Source organism: Chenopodium album, chromosome 25, assembly GCF_948465745.1.
Source record: "Chenopodium album chromosome 25, dcCheAlbu1.1, whole genome shotgun sequence".
NCBI classification, from domain to species: Eukaryota; Viridiplantae; Streptophyta; class Magnoliopsida; order Caryophyllales; family Amaranthaceae; genus Chenopodium; species Chenopodium album.
This window is the reverse complement of record NC_137858.1, coordinates 6,725,002-6,743,412: the sequence shown is the minus strand read 5'-3', so window position 1 is coordinate 6,743,412 and position 18,411 is coordinate 6,725,002. Positions and strand designations below refer to the sequence as shown.

At 37.2% G+C, this 18,411-nt stretch overlaps 1 protein-coding gene across 1 annotated transcript; it reads left to right on the top strand.

Moving 5' to 3' along the window:
* The first annotated feature begins 468 nt into the window (after positions 1–468).
* Positions 469–5,873, top strand: LOC145613297 (110 kDa U5 small nuclear ribonucleoprotein component CLO). The gene is made up of 11 exons (XM_081668378.1): positions 469–1,217; positions 1,720–1,930; positions 2,387–2,455; positions 2,541–3,734; positions 3,963–4,061; positions 4,151–4,309; positions 4,406–4,491; positions 4,586–4,784; positions 4,870–4,980; positions 5,179–5,385; positions 5,511–5,873. Exons 1-11 carry the CDS (start codon positions 664–666, stop codon positions 5,607–5,609), a joined length of 2,988 nt encoding a protein of 995 aa, XP_081524504.1. The 5' UTR covers positions 469–663; the 3' UTR covers positions 5,610–5,873.
* Positions 5,874–18,411: the final 12,538 nt, after the last annotated feature.

Sequence of the window (18,411 nt, the reverse complement as noted above, 5' to 3'; positions counted from 1 at the left end):
GAATTGCATATACTAATATTTATCGAGTCAGTGGTAATTAAAATCCAAAAATAATTCATGTTCGCTTGTACATATAATTATTTACATAAAGCAATTTGATAGTATATGCATACCTTTAATTCGGATCTAAATTAAACAATTTGCGTAGAGCTTTGGTGCTGATAACGTGTTAAATATAGAGGAACATATGAGAGAATTTTTATTCAGTGTGTATACTTCCATCTGTTACAGGATATATATATATATTTACATGTAGATTATCTAGGAATTCCTCGGATAAGATCAAATACCCGTCTCTAGAGTATTATAGATAGTACATGGATAATAGTCATCCACTTATACATCTATATCATAACAATAATACCTTTAATATGCGAGAAACATTTAACTTATAAAATTAAATTTTCTTCTAATATCATTTCCTCACTACGGAACTAAAAAAACCGATATTATTCCGTAAGAGGAGGTTAAAGACCGTCTAGTACAAGAATTTGCGAGAATAGAAAGATCCAACCCCACCCAAAACAACCCAAACAAAAATATTTGCACCGCCTTCATCTAAAACCCCAAATAACCCCTCCTCACTTCACTCCTCTCACAATTTCACCACCCCAACAAAAAAAACTCCATCACTTTCTCTCTCCTCCTCCTCCTCCTCCCGCCATGGATGACAGCTTATACGACGAGTTCGGCAACTACATCGGCCCGGAAATCGACTCCGACCAAGACAACGATTCCGACGCCGACATCCCCTCCGACGATGACGCCGACAAACGCCCTTCCGACGACGAAGCTCCTTCCTCCGCCGCCGGCCCCACCAACGGCTGGATGACAACAACACACGGCAATGAAGACGACGAAGACACTGAAATGGCCGATAATCAGGTTGTTCTTGCCGAAGACAAGAAATACTACCCTACTGCTGAAGAAGTTTATGGCGAAGATGTTGAAACCCTAGTTGAAGATGAAGATGAACTTCCTCTTGAACAGCCAATTATTAGGCCTGTTAAAGCGCTCAAGTTTGAGCTTGGTGTTAAGGATTCGTCTACTTATGTTTCGACCCAGTTTATGCTTGGTCTTATGTCGAACCCTAATTTGGTGAGGAATGTTGCGCTTGTTGGGCATTTGCATCATGGGAAGACGCTGTTTATGGATATGCTTGTTGAGCAGACTCATCATATTTCTACTTTTGATACTAAGAATGAGAGGCATATGAGGTAGTTTCTTGAATTTTTACTGATTTTTTTTGTTGATTGCATTTCATGATTTTTAGTGTATTTTGCGATTTCTGGGTTTTTGATAAGTTATTTGGAGAATTGATTTGGTCTAGGGTTGATTGAGGTTGGAAAATTGCTACTAGTGATTGTTAATTGTTTGATTGGCAATTTTTAGGTATGGAATGATGGAAACATAGGAACAATGTTGTCAAAGTAGCTTAAATATGCACGAATTTCCGAAAACTATGACTCTTCCTCAATTTAAGATTAGTTTTCGAATAAGGATGAAATGATGATGATTATATTAGTTACTACTTTATGTGAATGGTTTGGGTTAGGATGGTTTGGTTGTTGATTGAGGGTAAAGTTAGATTGATTTAGGTTACAGATAGTGCTGATCTTAACAGAAATGTCTTGCTAGGTAGTTTATGATATGGAAAGCTGTTAGTTTACTCTAAGTAAGCCAAAGTTGGCCATATGCTGATACTTATGAATGCCATAGGTATACTGATACGAGGGTTGATGAGCAAGAGAGGAGAATTTCTATCAAGTCTGTGCCAATGTCGCTTGTTCTTGAGGATAGTAACTCGAAATCATTTTTGATTAATATTATGGATGCCCCGGGTCATGTGAACTTCTCAGATGAGATGAGTGCTGCTCTAAGGCTCGCTGATGGGGCTGTTCTGGTTGTTGATGCAGCTGAAGGTGTCATGGTGAGTGTCTTTTCTTGCCAACTTTTTTTTCCCCTCAATACAATGCATGTAATTGATTTCATTTTAGATAGATGTTGGCTGTATCTTATGGAAATTTGTATGGGCATTGGTATGACATTCCATCTTAAACAACGAGCTCTTGAATGTTAGACTTCCACAATATATTAATACCTTGGCTGATTTTGGGCAAATGTCATAATGTGTCAGGCAAAACTTTGAATTCTAAACTGTTGTTAGTTAACCAAGTAATTTTTTGAGTTATTACTATGTACTTTCTTACAGTAGCTGGCTATTAGTTGCAACCTTACAGCTCCTCCCTGTATATGCATTTAGCCTTTTGGTTTCTAATGTGGAGTATATCATGTTATATAAGGGCTTGACTCTATTTTGTATTCTTGCTTGTGTTCCCTGTACTAATTGATATAATTATGATTATTCATTCTTTGATATTCTAAGGTCAATACTGAGAGGGCTATTCGGCATGCAACTCAGGAACGTATCCCGATAGTAGTTGTTATTAATAAGGTATGTAATCATTTCTCTGCCCAGTTTACTTCAGCCTGTTCATAGTTTTAAACTTTTACATTATATTGTATTTGTTTTCTTGAAGGTTGACAGATTGATAACTGAGCTTAAATTGCCTCCTAAAGATGCCTATCATAAACTAAGGCATACTTTAGAAATCATCAACAACCATATCACGGCGGCCTCTTCCACTGCTGGAGATGTCCAACTTATAGATCCAGCAGCAGGGAACGTTTGTTTTGCCAGCGCAACAGCCGGATGGTCATTCACTCTGCAATCATTTGCAAAGCTATATGTGAAATTACATGGGGTACCATTTGATGCAAGTAAGTTTGCTGCTCGTCTGTGGGGAGACATGTACTACCATCCAGACAGCAGAAGTTTTAAGAGAAAACCTCCTGCAACTGGAGGGGAAAGATCTTTTGTTCAGTTTATCTTAGAGCCACTGTATAAAATATATAGTCAAGTCATCGGAGAGCATAGAAAGAGTGTGGAGGCAACATTAGCAGAACTTGGGGTTACACTTCCGAATGCAGCCTACAAGTTGAATGTTCGACCATTGTTAAGACTTGCCTGTAGCTCAGTTTTTGGTACAGCAACAGGCTTCACTGATATGCTAGTTCAGCATGTTCCTTGTGGAAAAGAAGCTTCTTCAAGAAAGGTCGATCACATATATACTGGTCCAAAAGACTCTTTGGTTTACAAGTCCATGGAAAATTGTGATCCATCAGGGCCACTTATGGTTAATATTACCAAACTCTATCCGAAACCAGATTGCAGTGTTTTTGATGCCTTTGGTAGAGTGTACAGTGGCACGATCCAAACAGGCCAGACTGTTCGTGTGCTAGGAGAAGGGTACTCACCTGAGGATGAGGAAGATATGACAGTGAAAGAAGTAACAAAGTTGTGGGTTTACCAAGCTCGTTATAGGATCCCTGTAAGCAAGGCTCCACCAGGTTCATGGGTTCTCATTGAAGGTGTAGATGCCTCTATCATGAAGACTGCAACACTTTGTAATGTTGATTATGATGAGGATGTATACATATTCCGCCCTCTTCAGTTCAATACACTTTCAGTGGTGAAAACTGCTACAGAGCCTCTTAATCCTAGTGAACTACCAAAAATGGTCGAGGGTCTTAGAAAAATCAGCAAGAGCTACCCTCTAGCCATTACTAAAGTTGAGGAATCGGGGGAGCATACAATTTTGGGCACTGGGGAGTTATACCTTGATTCTATCATGAAGGACCTGAGGGAGCTTTATTCTGAAGTAGAAGTCAAGGTCTGTTCACCGCCTTTTTTGTTTTTATTTTTATCAATTAAACTTGTGGGGAGGGGGGTTACTGATGATAGAGTTTTAAATTTCGTTTGAGCTTTTGGAGTATCCAAATTAGTTCTTTTTTAGCGTATTCTATTGAACCTTGTTTGGAGTGGTTTATCTGCACAGTGTTGACTAATCCACATCTTGCTTTTTGACAACTAACCTTGATCTTTTTTCAATTGGTGTTAGGTAGCGGATCCAGTTGTCTCATTTTGTGAAACAGTGGTAGAGTCTTCATCAATGAAGTGTTTCGCTGAAACTCCCAATAAAAAGAACAAGATAACCATGGTATTTTCTTTGCATTCTTGTTTTGTTGTTGAAAGATCTGGTTAATTTTGTGCTTGACATTTGGTTATTGTTGTTCCCTGCCTTTTCAGATTGCTGAGCCATTGGAGAGAGGCTTGGCAGAGGACATCGAGAATAACGTGGTCAGCATCGATTGGCCACGGAAAAAGCTGGGAGACTTTTTCCAGACGAAATATGAATGGGATTTGCTGGCTGCCCGTTCCATATGGGCTTTTGGTCCAGATAAGCAGGTAAGTTCATTATCAATAATACTCAATGTCAGAACTGTTTTGCTTTATTTTGTTATTTTGTGTTTGCAATCAGTCTAAAACCCTTCTTACTTGTAGGGGCCTAACATACTATTAGATGACACACTTCCTAGTGAAGTTGACAAGAACTTGCTGAGTGCTGTGAAGGATTCTATTGTTCAAGGGTAAGCAATTTTTCTTAGTCTCTCCTCCTCCCCTACTCCCTCCTCAGTTTGCTATATTTTACTTTCCTTTTGAGTTTTACATTCTTTTGTATAGCTTTCAGTGGGGTGCTCGAGAAGGCCCCCTCTGCGACGAACCAATCAGAAATGTGAAATTCAAGATAGTTGATGCTAGGATTGCTCCTGAGCCACTACATCGAGGTACTGGACAATTAATCCCCACAGCCCGTCGTGTGGCTTATTCAGCTTTCCTTATGGCCACCCCTCGTCTTATGGAGCCAGTTTATTATGTGGAGGTGACTACTTTTCCCTGTTTAGTACTATAAAGTTGACTGATTTGAGTGATATCCCCTCATGATCTTATTTATGTGCCTCTTTCAGATACAAACACCTATAGATTGTGTTTCTGCGATCTACACAGTTTTATCTCGTAGGCGTGGCCACGTGACTGCTGATGTTCCACAACCAGGAACCCCAGCGTATATTGTTAAGGTCTGTTTTTTTTCTTGATGCAATCTTATTTTATCTTGCTTAGTGTGATAAGCATATGCTTCCCGTTGTATATTGTTCATTCTGGTGTTTGATTTTGTAGCTGATCACAAAAATGTACCTTCTTCCTTTTCTGTACATGCATGTTAATTCACATAGTATTTTTAAGTTTTGACACTGGTGTTATCTTTTTCTTTATAGGCATTTTTGCCTGTGATAGAGTCATTCGGATTTGAGACAGATTTAAGGTATCATACCCAAGGTCAGGCCTTCTGCTCCTCTGTGTTTGATCATTGGGCTATTGTCCCTGGAGATCCTCTAGACAAGAGCATTGTCCTACGGCCTCTTGAACCTGCTCCAATACAGCACCTTGCAAGAGAGTTCATGGTGAAAACAAGGCGTAGAAAGGTACGATTCTTTTCTTTTATCTGTGGTGAGATACTTAACAAGTGATCTTCATAACATTATGACATTAATTTTAAGGAAACTAGACAAACCTGTTCTGTTGTGCTTATTGATGATTATTCCTGCAGGGTATGAGTGAGGATGTTAGCATCCAGAAGTTCTTTGATGAAGCTATGGTTGTGGAGCTGGCTCAACAGGCTGCAGATCTTCATCTGCAGATGATGTGAAGGATGGATGTTCCCTCTTTTTTTCTTCCTTCATGACCAGAGATATTCCTGTCAGGTCTTGATATTTAGAACGTCTCCTGCACGGATATGAATTTTGTTTTTGTTGAATAGTGAAGTTAGATCCCCTAGTGATTATGAGATATGTACATTGACGGTTTGGAATATAGTTTCTCTACAAGGATCTGAATTAACAAATGCTTGCGGTGACTTCATTTCAAGCTAGTAAATGCTGTTAATGATATAACTCTTTCCAAAGTTTCAAATTTCCATCTGAGCCTTTTGTCTACGCTGCATATGTGCTGAGCTGCTTCACATTTCTGAATCCGACTTTTAGCTTAGTAGAAGTCCGAGCCAGTAAATAGGTGTTAATTTATACAGTTTCACACAAATACAAGTACTGTATACAGCATGTGTTTTAGTCCAAATTCAATCAAATTATGTTTTCCGTTTTTTTTTTTTTTTTTAAAGATATTTAATAATCTGCATTTTATTGAGTTACGACTTTTTTGAAAGACACATACTAATCTTTATGGTAACGTAACAAATAAGGGTCAGTTTATTTTATTATATTTCAGAAAAAAATAAGTTCCTATAATTTAGATAAAGTTTAGATTAAAATAATTTGGAAAAATTGCTCCCATTAATCTGAACTTTGCCTCGTCCGCCGAAATTAATCCCAACTTTCGTTTATTATCTATTGCACCTAACTTTAGTGGGTATTAATTTCTATTGCACCCTACAGGTCATCTAACCTGATATCACAGTTTACCTAGACACGTGTCAACACGTGATAGGTCCAAAAAAAATTTTTTAAAAAAACAAAAAAAAAAAAAAAAAAAACAAACCCAACCCAGCCCCCCACCCCTATCCCGTAAACACTCCACCACCACCCCCGCCTCGCCGGAAATTCGCCCCCACCCCTGAAATCCCCTCCCCCGCTGCCGGAAAACGGCGCCCATCACTCCCTCGCCCCGATAACCCACCTTATCTTCCCCATCCCCCGCCGTTTTCACCTCCTTCTCCACCGAATTTCAACCCCTTTAATTTGAATTGGAGCATAAATTGCTAATTGTTGCTGCTTGTGCGCCAAATTGGTGATTCGGGGGTATGAGTGTGTGTTGGGTGAGTTGGCAGAGGTGGTGCTGGGCAAGTTGGAAAAGGTGGTGTGTGAGTGTGTGTGGTTTGGTGGTGTTACTGGGCGAATTGGCGGAGGTGGTGTGTGATTGTGTGCGGTTCGGTGGTGGTGATGGGCGAGTGCAGCAGGTGGGTTGTGGGTTGAAGGTGATTAATTGAGGTTGATGAAGATCGGAGATGAGAGGTGACGGTGGTGGTTGATGTTCTTAATGGTGGTGTGTTGTTGCTAAGAAGGTGGCGAATTGGCGTCGATGTGGGCCACGGAGGGGGTGTGTCCGGCGTCGAGGTGGGTCAGGGATGCGCTGCGCTTCTTGTGGTGTTGGTAAGGTGGCTGGGTTCTCTAGTGGTTGTGGCTGAGTGTAAGGGAGGTGGCGGTGGTGGTTTGGTGGAAGGGGATGACTGTTGGGGTTTTTTTTTTTTTAATTTTGTTTTAATTTCTTTATTTATTTTTCATCCAATTACATATTGACACGTGTGCAAAAAAAATTAATTCACAAATGTTTACCTGATTTACCGGTTGCAAGTCATTTGGGTGCAACAAAGATTAATACCCTCTAAAGTTGGGTGCAATAGATAATAAACGAAAGTTGGGATTAATTTCGGCGGATGAGGCAAAGTTCTGATTAATGGGAGCAATTTTTCCTAAATAAAATTAAAATTAAATAAAATAATTTCAAACAAAATTAGATGAATCAAACAAAGCCTAATTGTCAAAGCAAAGACCACCAAGTCCATAATTGAATTTTTTTTGGGGCAGGGATTCAGGGAATCCATAATAGATATTTAATCACTGCATCTAGTTTTGAGTAGATGGTCACAAGTCTCTAAAAAAGAGCCAAGAACTCAAGCTTTTCCAAACCATCTTGTCCTTTTAAGAATACATGGTATGGTATTGGTCCTCTAAAACCAAACCTACCATGTATCCCATGAAGGTCATACTTTAATCTCTTCAAAGTCCCTAGACTCCCCACTTCACAAGCTATACTGGGAAACCCGTCACCGGCCCTTTCGTGACTTAGAAAACATTCAGTCTTTCAGTTATAAGTAGCCAATATGGTCGGTCGAACAATTTTAACGTGCATTTTCAAACCATCAACCGATTTAATCCGATCCAACAACAATCTATACCCGAACTATTACCCAACCCAATCAATAATATAATATTAAAACAACACCAAGAATGACATGTGTCACTTCTTGGTGTTGTTTTTCCCTCCAAAACTGGTGGTTTTTTTTAATTCACTTCCAAAAAAAAAAAAAAAAAAAAAAAAAAAAAAAAAAAAAAAAACTCACTTTTTATATAATTGTGGTTCACTTCCTTAAAAAAATATTCACCAAATCATATAATTGTAATATTCACTTCCTACAAAAAAATTCACATATTTTTTATTTTATAAAATATTATTTTATATATTTTACTTTTAGATTCGGAACTCAATTCTGGATATAAATAAAGATTTAAACTTTTTCAATTTCATTTAAAAACACGAGGATTATTTTTTGGTAGAATTTGAATAAACATTATAATTCGTTATAAAATTTTGTAAAAATCGTGCATGGCACGAGACTTAATCTAGTTAGAACCTGCACCGGAGTCATGGAAGGTTTAATAAAATTTATGTGCCTTTTGTTCAACTTATATACGGGTACAAATCTATAAACCCACAATCCGATTCAGCTTGTATAACTTTTGGTCTCTATTACTCATATATAGGTATAATAAAATCGTGATAAAGCTGATTAAATTATGGTAGGCGTAATTATATAGGTTCAACTTTTGTTCTCTATTACTCATATATTGGAATTGAACTTGAACAAAACCCAACTCAACACTAACTTAAACCCGAATGCACCATCTATCAACCCACTCAAACCTGACTCACACACAACCCGAATTTGAAATTGAATCTAATCTGAATATGGCTCGAATTGAACCCGACATATATCCGAAAAGGTGAACGACCTAGAATAAACTCAACTGATATTGAATCGACCCGAACTTGAACCTGATATGAAGCTAGATTGACCCGATATAGCCAAATCCTAATTTAACCTGAGACATGATTTGACCCAACCCAAAACCGATTTGAATACCCGAATCGACAACTTTACGTATTATACACGAAATCAGAGCGATTTAGGAGGTGTCGGGAGCTGGTGTTGGAATTTCACGGAACACTACGGGATGAATCTTGGGATCATATAATATTGTGTGGACCCATATATGACCATTATGCGGCAACGTAAAGGCCCCGCGAGAGCTTATATCCAATACAAGAGGCATGTACAAAAACGGGTAAAATGACCATTTAAAGGCAAATTGGATGGTTCCACCCACCCAATTAGACTCTCGAAGGGTATTAGGGACCATGGTAAACATCTCAGCAATTTTAATTTCCGAGCGAAAAAAGGTCTAAAAATTACCAAGTTGAAGGCTATATAATCCACAGTTTTTGAGGAATTTTTGAGGTTTCGGGACCCGGTAGCGAAAAATGTGGAGGCCCTAAAGCTGTACTTGAACAATGGGGTGAATTATAGCCTTAAATTTTGCCACTTTTCGCCACCGTGCCCCAAAACCTCAAAATTTCCTCAAAAAACGTGGATTATAGCCTTCAATTTTGTAATTTTTGACCTTTTTTCGCCCGGAAATAAAAATTGCCGAGATGTTTACCATGTTCCCTAATATCCTCCGGGAGTAAAATTGGGTCGGTGGAACCATCCAATATGCCCTTAAACGGTCATTTCACCCGTTCACAACTTGAAGTGATTTCGTAAACGTACTCAAGCCTACCACGGACATATATGACAACATATAATGATCGAGTATGGTTTCAAACGGCATTATATAACCCCGAGATGTATCCCTTAAGGTTTCAAGGCTTTTTACCATCGGGCCCCGAAACCTCAAAATTTCCTAAAAAAGCGTGGATTATAGACTTCAATTTTGTAATTTTTTGACCTTTTTTCCCCCGGAAATAAAAATTGCCGATATGTTTACCATGGTCCCTAATATCCTCTGGGAGTCAAATTGGGTCGGTGGAACCATCCAATATGCCCTTAAACGATCATTTCACCCGTTCACAACTTGATGTGATTTCGTAAACTCAAGCCTACCACGGACATTTATGACCACATATAATGATTGAGTTTGGTTTCAAATGACATTATATAACCCCAAGATGTATCCCTTAAGGTTTCAAGGCTTTTCGCCACCGGACCGGGCCACGAAACCTCAAAATTTTCTAAAAAAGCGTAGATTATAACCTTCAATTTTGTAATTTTTTTGACCTTTTTCGCTCGGAAATAAAAAATTGCCGAGATGTTTACCATGGTCCCTAATATCCTCCTTGAATCAAATTGGGTTGGTGGAACCACCAAATATGCCCTTAAACGGTAAATTTACCCATTCGCAACTTGCACCGATTTTGTAAAGTCAAGCCTACCATGGACGTTTTTGACAACATATAATGATCATATATGGTTTCAAACGGCATTATATGACCCCCGAGATGTATCCCTTAGGGTCTCAAGGCTTTTCGCCACAGGCTTCTAAATCTCAAAATTTCCTTAAAAGGCACAGATTATAGCCTTCAATTTTGTAAGTTTTTGATCTTTTTTCTCCTGTAAATAAAAATTACTAAAATGTTTACCATGGACCCTAATACCCTCCGGGTGTCCAATTGGGTCGGTGGAACCATCCAATATGCCATTCAGCGGTTAATTTACTCGTTCACAACTTGTAGTGATTTCGTAAACTCAAGTCAACCACGTACGTTTATGACAACATGTAATGATCATATATGGTTTCAAACGGCATTTTTATATGACCCCAATATGTATTCCTTAGGGTTTCAAGGCTTTTCGCTACCGTGCCACGAAAACTCAAAATTTCCTCAAAAAGCGTGGATTATAGCCTTCAATTTTGTAATTTTTTGGCCTTTTTTAGCCCGGAAATAAGAATTGCCGAGATGTTCACCGTGAACCCTAATATCCTTCGGGAGTCAAATTGGGTTGGTGAAACCATCCAATATGCCCTTAAACGGTCATTTTACTCGTTCACAACTTGTAGTGATTTCGTAAAATCAAGCCTACCATGGACTTTTATGACAACATATAATGATCATATATGGTTTCAAACGGCATTATTTGACCCCCGAGATGTATCTCTTAGGGTCTCAAGGCTTTTCACCACCGAGCCTCGAAACCACAAAATTTCCTCAAAAAACGTGGATTATTACAGCCTTCAATTTTGTAATTTTTTTTTACCATGTTTCGTCCGTAAAATATAAATTGCCGATATGTTTACCATTGTCTCTAATACCCTCCAGGAGTCCAATTGGATCTGTGGAACCGTCCAATATGTCCTTAAACGGTCATCTTACTTGTTCACAACTTTGAGCGATTTCGTAAACTCAAGTCTATCACGGACGTTTATGACAATATATGATGATCATATATGGTTTTAAACGACATTATATGACCCCGAGTTGTACCCTTAGGGTCTCAAGGCTTTTCGCCACCGGAACCCGAAACCTCAAAATTTCAAAAAAAAACGTGGATTATAGCCTTCAATTTTGTAATTTTTTTGACCTTTTTCACTCAAAAATAAAAATTGCTGAGTTGTTTACCATGGTCCCTAATAACCTCTGGGAATCCAATTAGGTCGGTGGAACCATCCAATATGCCCTTAAATAGTCATTTTACCCGTTCACAACTTGTATTGATTTTGTAAACTCAAGCCTACGACGGACGTTTATGACAACCTATAATGATCATATATGGTTTCAAACGATATTATATGACACCGAGATATATATCCCCTATGGTCTCAACAGTTTTCACCACTGGATCCCGAAACCTCTAAATTTCCTCAAAAAGCGTGGATTATAGCATTCGATTTTGTAATTTTTTGACCTTTTTCGCCCGGAAATAAAAATTGCTGAGATGTTAACCATGGTCCTTAATACCCTCTGTAGGAGTTTATAGGTACTACGCAGCGGAAATAACATATATGAATCATATTCAATAAAGTACCTAATCCCAAGAATCGCATGCATAACACACAAGACACATAATCATACCTTTGAAGCGTGAATTCCACGAAGCTATTCGACAGGCAAATCAGGGAGAGAATAGAGCCCCAAGTGTTGCTCCTCTACTTAGTCCACGAGATTCGAACGAGCCGTCCACCAATACTAGATTGGTCGAGTGATAGAGGAAAACCGCGATCACCACCTTTTCGGACAACCGACCACCGCACGAACCACCACCACCACGAGACACTACCGTGCGCCGGGAGGAGGAGAGAGCCGTGAGAGAGGGAGTATGAGAGGGGGTTGGTTTCGTGTTTGCTAATTAGGGTTTGATCTAAATGATCAGTTAATTCCTTGCCTGCAAACCTAGGCACCTAGTCTATTTATAATCTCATTATAATTAGACTAGGGCACGAAGCCCAATAGCCTCTCAAAGCCCCTACATGGCCGGCCACCTAGAGTGATGAGGCCCATGATGGGCCTCGTCCTCTAATGCTTGATCTAGCCCCTTTGTGTGACCTTATAGGATCCGTCCAATTGGGCTTTGGGCTATCTTACTAGTCCAAAGATCGTAAGTACCTCTAGCTATGGCAAAACGACGACCCAAATGTCCGGACTTAATTATCTCCATAATTTGATCCAATTATATATCTAGTAATTGCACACGACGAAGACATAACTCCTTCAATCTCCCACTTGTCTGAGACAAGGGTGCAATATTCAAATTCCTTAAGTCAATGTATATGTCGATTTGATAATATGATTGCATCACATGTCGAGATCATATTAATCTACAAATCGTTTCTTGAAATCTGAGTTAGAATTACAAAACCAAATGATTACTGAGTAATGCATTTGAACGCGGCCACGTATTTTCTGAATTCTCCCTCTTCAAGCGGCCATGACACATTTCCTAATTTAATAGGTAGACTCTATCCAATCTTGTGGAAACAAGCCTCCCACTCAACTTCTGAAATAACCGAGAAACATCCTTTATAATCTCCAGTTACGGGAAGACGTTTGAATGTACCACAGTTATAACATCCATTGAATGAAATCAATGTTCCACTCATGTCAAAGGAATCCACTAATATATACGGAAGCTCTATACTTGAACTTCAAAGTAGGTCAATAGTTCAATCATGCATCATTCATGCATATCCAAGTGATTGATCGAGCATCACTATGCCCCTATAGCCCATGAAACCGAGCTATCCAATCAATCTTACATGCTAGTCCATTTATTGAAATCATTTATGTCCACTTTAATGATTTCGAACTAGGAACTTAAATAATATACGGATTTTGTTCACCTGTGGAGTTTCATACACCAGGTCTCTATCTGATAGATAACCTGATGAGCCCATCAATCCATAATTATTTTGGACATTTTATTTAATTTCAAAACCATAATTAAATAAGAGAAATAATAATTTCTGTTTTAAACATAATTCTGCAAATTGATGTATTTTCTCATGTAATATGTTTCCACAAACATACACAACTTAAAATTTACATAATTTGCTTCAATCCAAGACTTTAATATGACTTTCATACCTTTGTCTATGGAAGGGGTTTAGTGATTTCTCACTCATAATAAAACTTCGCAGAACGTGACCTTCCGCCGGTCAATGATCTCATAACTGAGGCGATATTTCATATCCATTTGTTTGGATTTGTAATGTGACCCTGGCTCCTTTGTTCTTGGGCAAAGGTAACCCTTTAGTCATATGACATTTTAATCCGAACTTCCTCTAAAACTATCCGACTATAGTTTAATACACATATTCTAACATTGAGCATGCAATAGTGCTCTGCTTTGAATTCTTCAAGCTCACTGTACTTCTCCATATTGACAAAATTGTGCGTCTAGATCAAAATCTAGAGTCATCTTGCCTGTTTGGAAAGAACTCGCATTCGTAAAACTTTTGACAAACTTGTTTACCTTTAACACCATAAACTAGAAAAATTCCTTTAGCGCTTCTCAAGTACTCAAGGATTTGTTCTTGGTAACCTTCTGTATGCTTATTCTGTATTTGCTTGAAACTTGCTACACATGCACAAGTCATATGTAACAACTTGCTTCGTACATTTCATGGCACATGTAATGGTCCCTTTTGCAAAAGCATTAGGTCCACTGCCTTTACAACTCAACTCAACTAGCTTTTAAGGCACTGAGTTTTACTGATTGTAAAACCATGAGACATGGGAAGAGATCCTCTCTTAGAATCTTGCATCTTGGACTTGTCAAGAACCTTATCAACATAATTCCCTTGATTAGGTCCAGTCATCCTTCAAGATTCACTTTGTGGATTTTGATTCCCAATATGTACTCAACATCTCCTAAGTCTCCCATATAGAAACAATCTTTCTAACCATTACTTGACTTATTCAAGCATTGATATATCATTTCATATGAACTGTATGTTAACTACATACTAGACTAAGAAGACCAATTGCTCCCACTAAAATTCTCGTCTCTACAAGATTCCTTTTCATTCTTCCAAGGTAATCAAACTGTTTGATTTCCTAATGAATATTTCAACTCCTTAATGCTTACTTCAATCCATAAATGAATTTCTGAAGTTTGCAAAACTTTCTAGGACTTTCTGGAATTCAAAAACTTAAGTTGTATCATATACATCCCATCCATCAAGAACATTTCATGAAGGTGATTTTGATTTCCATGACTAGAAATAATCCGAATAGGCTTACATGACTAATAGGTTTAACCCTATTTGTAAGACTATCATGGACTAGCACATCTTTACAGACATGGAGTCCATTCTGGATTTCTTGGCTTTAAGCCACTTCCTGAGTTGGCACTTGTCCAAAGCTTGCTTGTAGGTATGGATTCCAACCATTCCAATAGGAAAATTTTAGAATCCACCTTATAATAGAATTCCAACAAACTGTTTGTTTTAATCCTAAGTAACTTACGATAGGTGTGAGCGACAATAGAATTAATCTCTTCAACTCTTTGAAGTATTTCATTCTAGTAGGACGATAGAAGTCTCGCTACTTGAATTAGCTTGCTTCGACACATGTTTTATCAAATTAGCTGATTTCATGCGCATTCGTCTCTAATGTAGTGTTATCTACATCCCTTTGTTGCTCGTCTCATCGAGGTCTAACTTTACTCCCACTTGGCTTTGTAGGAAGACATTTCTTGCTATAAAGACACTATTGCGAGCAACAAACATTTTGTTTTTACGTGATTGTAGGAATAATACCTCTGATTTAGGGTTTATGATGTCATCTTTGTAAACATTTTACATAGATTTCATATTCCCTCAATCCTGTTTAGAAAAGATTATTTTGGAATATTTCCATCCTTTCTATTGCTTTGGTTAAGTTTCTGTTTAGTATATTCGCAATTGTTGTTGTTCTAATGCATATCCTCAAAACGATATTTGTAAATCATTAAATCTTGGATCGAACCATGGCAAGCAAAGTTTGATTCCTACTTTATACATACAATTTAATTGTAATGTTCCTGGATTGTGAACAAATTCAACAATTCCTTTAGATGATCATTTGTTTTGAGTTAAATATTTATTACAACAATCATATTGTGGTGCTAAATTGTTTATCTCAAACTTGATTTTACATTTCATTTTTGGAATTTTGAACATTTCAATGATTCCAACTTTTATTTCATTAAGTAATTATCGACATATTTACTTAAATCGTTAATAAGAGCAATGAAATAGTTAAATCCTTTTGCTATATCTTGAACTTATGGTACACACACATCATATGTTTGTGTTCCAAAAGGTCATTTTAGCTCTTTTACCCTTTCAACTAAAAGGTAACTTGGTCATTATACCTTATCAAGCATGACTTCTAATTCTTAAGTGATTCATAATCATATAAGAGTAAGAGTCCATCCATAACTTTGGATGTGCAAATGGTTTATGTGACCTAACTTTACTTTGTTATAAGTATGTTTGCTTTGAATCATCTAAATTTACTTTTGTGATCTACTTATATCAATGTTATAAATAAAATTAACTCATATCTAGCAAAATGAAAACAATTTATTACCTTGGTCATGGATCAACATTTGTCCAAGCCAAGTAAAACAAATCAGTATTCAAAACAAGAAAACCGAAATATTGTCTCATCAAAAACTGGAAATAGTTCTAAAAATCATGATAAACTAATCAGAAATTAAAACTATGAAGCTATCTCTGGCCACTCAAATACTTCTAGTGCACCTTCAAGCTCCATCTCCATGCTAGCTTCACTTGCTTGCAGTTCCTGTGCAACATCATAATGTTAAGCACTGCAACTTGGTATCACATACCTTAGTGAAAGTTAAAATGATTATAACTTAATACCTGAGATTGATGCTCCATTCTTCTTCTTGAGGAAATCAAGGTATTTCTGGCAATTGCGTTTCCAATGCCCCTTCTTCTTGCAGTAAAAGCATTCACTCTCACTTGCAACTTTGGGTTTTGGATTCGCCTTAGGCTTTTCAGGAGTCTTGGCAACTTGCTTTCCCTTGCTCTTGGCACTAGCCTTTTGCCCCTTCTTCTTGAACCCCTTTCCCTTTTGAATCATAAGAACTTCCTTCTTAGGTTCCTTAGGGATTTGTTTCTCAGCACTAACCAGCATTGCATGCAATTGACTCATAGTCTTTGCATTCGCAGTCATGTTAAAGTTCATGATAAACTGGTTGAAACTTTCTGGAAGTGAATGGAGAATGATGTCTGTTGCCAAATCATCACTAATTGGGTACCCCAGTTTCTCCATACTTTGAATTAGGCCGATCATTTTGAAAACATGATCATGAACTGTGGCACCCTTCTCCATTCTACAATCCATAATCTCACGATGAAGCTCATACCTTTCAACTCTAGCTTGTTTCTTAAACAAAACTTTGAGCTCTTCCATGATTGAATAGGCATCCAGGTCCTCAAAACGCTTTTGAAGACTAGGTTCCATAGTAGCAATCATTAAGCAAGTGATAGGCATAGCTCTATCATGAGCTTCCTTGTGCTTCTTGATATCTGCCGCAGTTGGATTTTCTGGCAGAGGTCCTGGTAATGGGGTATCAATGATATCCTCCTTACCCTCAGATTTCAGAACAAGCCTTAGCATTCTCTCCCAGTTGGAAAAGTTTTCCCCTGTCAACCTATCCTTTTCAAGGAATGGTCGCAAATTGTAAACGTTGTTGTCATTGTTATTACGGCTACCCATCTATGTCAAAATAAGGCAAAGTTTAATAATTATGTTTAATAAATTAAAGTACCACAAAACATTCATTTGGTAACTTTAAAACACTTTATTCAATTATTAAATTATCCCAATTGAATTTTAAGTGATTCCAAGATCCTTTATTTGTGCAATAATTGACCGGACTGAGGCCCTGCCATCAACCATTACATTTTCAAGGTGAGTAAACTCTTTACTGATTACAACTCTTGTAACTCTTGGTTGAATAATTAACCATCACATGTTTAATTATTACCCTTAGCTTCAAGGTTCTAAACTGATATTTAGGTAACCTTGTTGAATATAACCAATTAAAAGTGTAGATGTGCGGTCCTACCCCCACTTCCCCAAGATATATTATGATGCTCTGCTGAGGCCGACCCATCACAAACGATCAAGGTTTTCGTCGGGTTTTTAATTGGAAAAGCTGCATCAATATTGCTGGGATCTAGATTTATTATGTTGTGATTATTTAGTGAACTCTAGCGCATCATCAAACAACATAAATAAACCTAAACATGCATAATCTTCTAATGCAATAAAATAAATATGACGTAGTATGGCCCCTTAGTCCTAAGAAAACTAGAAATGAAAATGCTCCCACTTGAATCATCATGGATCTTCATCCACCTTGCTCCTTTGGGCCTTCACTTCATGGGCTTCTTTTGGGCTAACACCATTTAAATAACTATTCTATTTACATTAAATAAAAGTTATGAAAATACTCAACGGTACGCAGGCCGTATTTAGATTACAAAAATACATCACGATACGCAGATCGTATTTAAGAATCTATGGGCCATACTAGTCTATATATAGCAACATAATATCATATATTATAAAAGTGCCATATAATAAATCACTCAACATGCTTGTCTAAACTATAACATCTGATGATCATAATAAAGACAACGCATTTCCTAAAATATCTTATATATTTTAATCATAATTAGATAATATCATATATTATTCATGACGGTTTATAAAATATCATATATTTAATTTAGTCATGAGATAGAATCAAATCATATTTTAATCTAGAAAGATAAAATCATATTTAATCTTCCATGATTATCCTAATTTAGGAGATTCTATCCTAATTACTAGCCAATCAAATAATTTTAAAAATCAATTACATCCTAATCTAATTATGGGATAATCACATTATTTAAATCAATTATTATCCTTTTGGAATATGCTCAGAATATCCTCATCAATCTTATCCTTAATTAACCACTTTAATTTAGGATAATTATCAAAATAACAAATTTTGAATATTTGATTTTATCCTAAAACAAAAAGATTTTATCCAAATAAAACCAACTTTATCTTTTAAATTAAAAGATCATATTTTGAAAATATTTGAACTTATCCAAAATAAAACCAATTTTATCCCAAAATAATTCGTAATTATC

What these genes read in the sequence shown, in the direction of transcription:
- LOC145613297 (XM_081668378.1), top strand. Translation starts at nt 664, where the DNA reads ATGGATGACAGCTTATACGACGAGTTCGGCAACTACATCGGCCCGGAA. An exon ending in TAGTAGTTGTTATTAATAAG is followed by an intron (nt 2,456 to 2,540) that starts GTATGTAATCAT and finishes GTTTTCTTGAAG; the next exon opens with GTTGACAGATTGATAACTGA. An exon ending in AAGGATTCTATTGTTCAAGG is followed by an intron (nt 4,492 to 4,585) that starts GTAAGCAATTTT and finishes TCTTTTGTATAG; the next exon opens with CTTTCAGTGGGGTGCTCGAG.